This window comes from Myotis lucifugus, unplaced genomic scaffold (assembly GCF_000147115.1).
Source record: "Myotis lucifugus unplaced genomic scaffold, Myoluc2.0 scaffold_658, whole genome shotgun sequence".
Taxonomy (NCBI): Eukaryota; Metazoa; Chordata; class Mammalia; order Chiroptera; family Vespertilionidae; genus Myotis; species Myotis lucifugus.
The window spans coordinates 136,937-140,913 of record NW_005871706.1 but is presented as its reverse complement, the minus strand read 5'-3'; the positions used below and the strand labels follow the sequence as shown (position 1 = coordinate 140,913).

Below are 3,977 nucleotides of genomic sequence, written 5' to 3'. Positions count from 1 at the left end.
TGACACCCACTCCCTTCCCGCCTCCCGCAGGCAGGCCCTGACACCCACTCCCTCTGCCTCCCGCAGGCCAGGTCCTCCTGTGATTTCTATCACATGTGTACTCTGTACTCGACTGTGCTGCTCACACACTGTTCCTGGTCTGCCTCTGACCAACTCTGAGTTCCTTGAGCCTGGGACCGTGGTTTCCCTTCCTGTATGTGTGGGGCTGGGAGCCTGCCGTCCCTGAGAAAGGCAGAGACATGGAGCCAGTTCTCTGAGCGCTGCAGGGACCTGACAGCCTGGCTTTGAACCAGAGGAGATCAGTACTTCCCTGGGAAGGTCGCCTTGCGGAGAAGGCCCAGCTGCAGCTTCCAGCGCCGGCGGGCAGAGTGCTGAGTTCATGCCTTTAGTGTTGCCAGCGCTGCTCTCTCCGTAGCATAACTGACCACTTTTCTGGCTATAAAATAACGCACAGTCAGAGGGAGAGACAGAAACAGCTTAAAGGATCGAATCCTATTACATAGCTCTCATCACTATTACCTTTTGTTAAATTTCCCGTCAGCCTTTTAAAAATATGCATCTATTTCCACCACAAAGTTGGGACCTTATACTATAAACATTTTACTACCCGTTTTAACATCCAGTTTTTTAATTATGATCGTTTTACTATGTTTTAAACAATCTTCAAGAAAACATTTTAGCAATTGCATAACATGCAGCCATACGGCTGTGCCCTATTTTTTTTAATTGTTTTATTGCTTAAAGTATTACAAAGGGTATTACATATGTCTCCTTTTTTCCCCCGCCCTTGACAATCCCCTGGCCTCCCCTACCCGCCAGTGTCTTACGTCCATTGGTTATGCTTATATGCATGCATATAAGTCCTTCGGTTGATCTCTTACCCCCACCTTCTGCCCCCCTACTCTCCCCGGCCTTCCCGCTGCAGTTTGACAATCTGTTTGAGGCAGCTCTGCCTCTGTATCTATTTTTGTTCATAAGTTTATAATGGTCTTTATTATCCATGAATGAGTAAGATCATGTGGTATTTTTCCTTCATTGACTGGCTTATTTCACTTAGCATAATGCTCTCCAGTTCCATCCATGCTGTTGCAAATGGTAAGAGTTCCTTCTTTTTAATAGCAGCATAGTATTCCATCATGTAGATGTACCACAGTTTTCTAATCCACTCATCTGCTGATGGGCACTTAGGCTGTTTCCAGATCTTAGCTATCGTGAATTGTGCTGCTATGAACATATGGGTGCATATATCCTGTCTGATTGGTGTTTCTGGTTTCTTGGGATATATTCCTAGAAGTGGGATCACAGGGTCAAATGGGAGTTCCATTTTTAGTTTTTTGAGGAAACTCCATACTGTCTTCCATAGGGGCTGCACCAGTCTGCATTCCCACCAGCAGTGCACGAGTGTTCCTTTTTCTCCACAACCTCTCCAGCACTTGTCATTTGTTGATTTGTTGATGATAGCCAGTCTGACAGGTGTGAGATGGTACCTCATTGTTGTTTTGATTTGCATCTCTCGGATGATTAGTGACTTTGAGCATGTTTTCATGTCTCTTGGGCTTTCTGAATGTCCCTCTTTGAAAGGTGTCTATTTAGATCCTTTGCCCATTTTTTGATTGGATTGTTTATCTTCCTTTTGTTAAGTTGTAACATTTTAGCAATTGCATAACATGCAGCCATAAGGCTGTGCCCTATTTTTTGACGGATCCTTTATTGTTGGACATTGGTTTCTCATTTTTGCTGTTAATCACAACAGCAAAGAGACAGAGAGAAATATCGATGTGAGAGGAACACGTCGATTGGTTGCCTCCTGCACAAGCCCTGACCAGGGTGCCAGGGAGGAGCCTGCAATCAAGCCTGCCCGGAGAAGCTCGGAGATCCTTGCCCCTTCTATTTGAGGAACTCTTTTGGACAACACAAATGATTTGATCATTCAGGACAGAACTGCTCTAGAGGAGCTCTGGACAACGGCTAGTGCCCAGCAGTCCCTACAGGTGGTGCTGGGGTGGTGCACCAACAACGAGCGGGTGTGTTCCAGTTGCTGGCTCCGATGCCTTTCTAGGGTAAGCCGTGGCCTGGCTCCTGGGCTCCTAGTAGCGGGAGGCTCCTACCTCCCCGAGCCCCATTGCTTCTGCTGCTCGCTCGCTTCGGACTCTGGCACGAACCCCACCCGCTGACACGGTCCTTCCGGGGAATTGGACGGCGGGATGGCTGCGCAGGGCGCGCCACGCTTCCTCCTGACCTTCGATTTTGACGAGACCATCGTGGACGAAAACAGCGACGACTCGATTGTGCGCGCCGCGCCGGGCCAGCAGCTGCCGGAGAGCCTGCGCGCCACCTACCGCGAGGGCTTCTACAACGAGTACATGCAGCGGGTCTTCGAGTACCTGGGCGAGCAGGCGTCGGCGCCGGACCTGCGCGCCGTCTACGAGGCCATCCCCCTGTCCCCGGGCATGGGCGACCTGCGGCAGTTCGTGGCCAAGCAGGGAGCCTGCTTCGAGGTGATCCTCATCTCGGACGCCAACACCTTCGGCGTGGAGAGCGCGCTGGGGGCCGCGGGCAACCTGGGTTTGTTCGGCGAATCTTCGGCAATGGTGGGGCCGAAGGGCAGGCTTTTGGGGTTTGGGGCCCTTTCCACGCGAAAAGTTTGGGCCGGGGGCGCCCCAAGAAAAATTGTGCAAAGCAAAAAGGGTGTCTCAGGAGCGACTACCTGCGCGAGCGGGCCCAGGACGGCGTGCACTTCGAGCGCCTTTTCTACGTGGGCGACGGCGCCAATGACTTCTGCCCCATGGGGCTGCTGGCCGGCGGCGACGTGGCCTTCCCGCGCCGCGGCTACCCCATGCACCGCCTGATCCAGGAGGCGCAGGAGGCCGAGCCCAGCTCGTTCCGCGCCACCGTGGTGCCCTGGGAGACCGCCCACGACGTGCGCCTCCACCTGCAGCAGGTGCTGGAGGCGTGCTGAGACGGCGGCCTGCAGGGGGCGCCCCGACCAGGAGAGAGGAAGGGAGATCGGGAAAGACAATCTAGTTTTTTAACTTCCTTTCCCTTTCGCTTTGGTATGTCCCCCTTTGGTGTGGAATTTCTAGAATTCCAGGCCCGTCCATTGCGGGCTGAAGGAGGGAGTTCAGAGCAAACGAACGATCCATGCAGTTAAACCAGCGCGGCCGCCCCCCTCAGAGCCACAGCAAACACTTAAATTCTGGACAGTGGCCCAACCCGGGTGACGTGCATTCCTGGGAAGGCAGCAGCGTTTCCTAAAAGCTCGTCCTCTGAACTGGGAGGAAGAGGTTCCCTTGTAGGCGAGAGAACTTTAACGGCTGCCCGCCCGTAACTTCCCCTCTTCCAGTCTTAGGTCAAGGAGGAATCCTCCTACATCGACTCCCCGCGGAGAGAGGAAGCTCTCTGCCGACAGCCCCAGGCCTAGATTTCGCTTCACCTACCCCGATGCCATACTACATCCCTTTTCTTGCCTCCCCTTCCCCGCCCATCCGGCCAGAAACCCAAAGGAAGAAAAGCCAGACGGAACAGTCGCCTCCTGGTGGTGGAACGAGGTAGCACACTGTCTGGCTTGGGTCAGACCAGCCAGGAACCTCGCAGCGGTGCCTCGGTGTCTTCTCATACCCCAGCCTCCTCTATGCAACAAGACCAGGGACAACCAAAGTCACCCCCGTGGGCTGGGCCCTCTGCGGCCCCCTCCTCTCCTATGGAACAGAAAGCCAGGATGTTTTAAATTAAAAACAGCGAAACCCAAGCCCCTCCTCTTTGGTGTTTTAGAAATATTAAAGCAGGTGAAGGGGGATGAGACAAAAAAAAAAATAACACACAAGGATAAACACTCACTGAGGCCCTGCTCAGACCCTGGTTGATTGTAGAGGTGTTTCCAAAGAGGCCTGACCAAAGGCCTTTCCTCTTTCAAAAAGAGACTGTGGCTGGAGATGTTCAGTCACAACTCCTGGGCTATAGAGACGGTCGTTAGTACC

At 53.1% G+C, this 3,977-nt stretch overlaps 2 protein-coding genes across 5 annotated transcripts in view; both read left to right on the top strand.

Moving 5' to 3' along the window:
* Positions 1-3,977, top strand: part of CLSTN1 (calsyntenin 1) — a 107,912-nt gene that overhangs the window by 14,393 nt on the left and 89,542 nt on the right. The gene's annotated exons all lie outside the window — the stretch shown is intronic.
* LOC102424890 (phosphoethanolamine/phosphocholine phosphatase-like) lies at positions 1,553-3,718 on the top strand. The gene is given in 2 exon segments (XM_014447462.2): positions 1,553-2,571; positions 2,574-3,718. Coding segments are annotated over 2 exon segments (753 nt in total). The 5' UTR covers positions 1,553-2,204; the 3' UTR covers positions 2,960-3,718.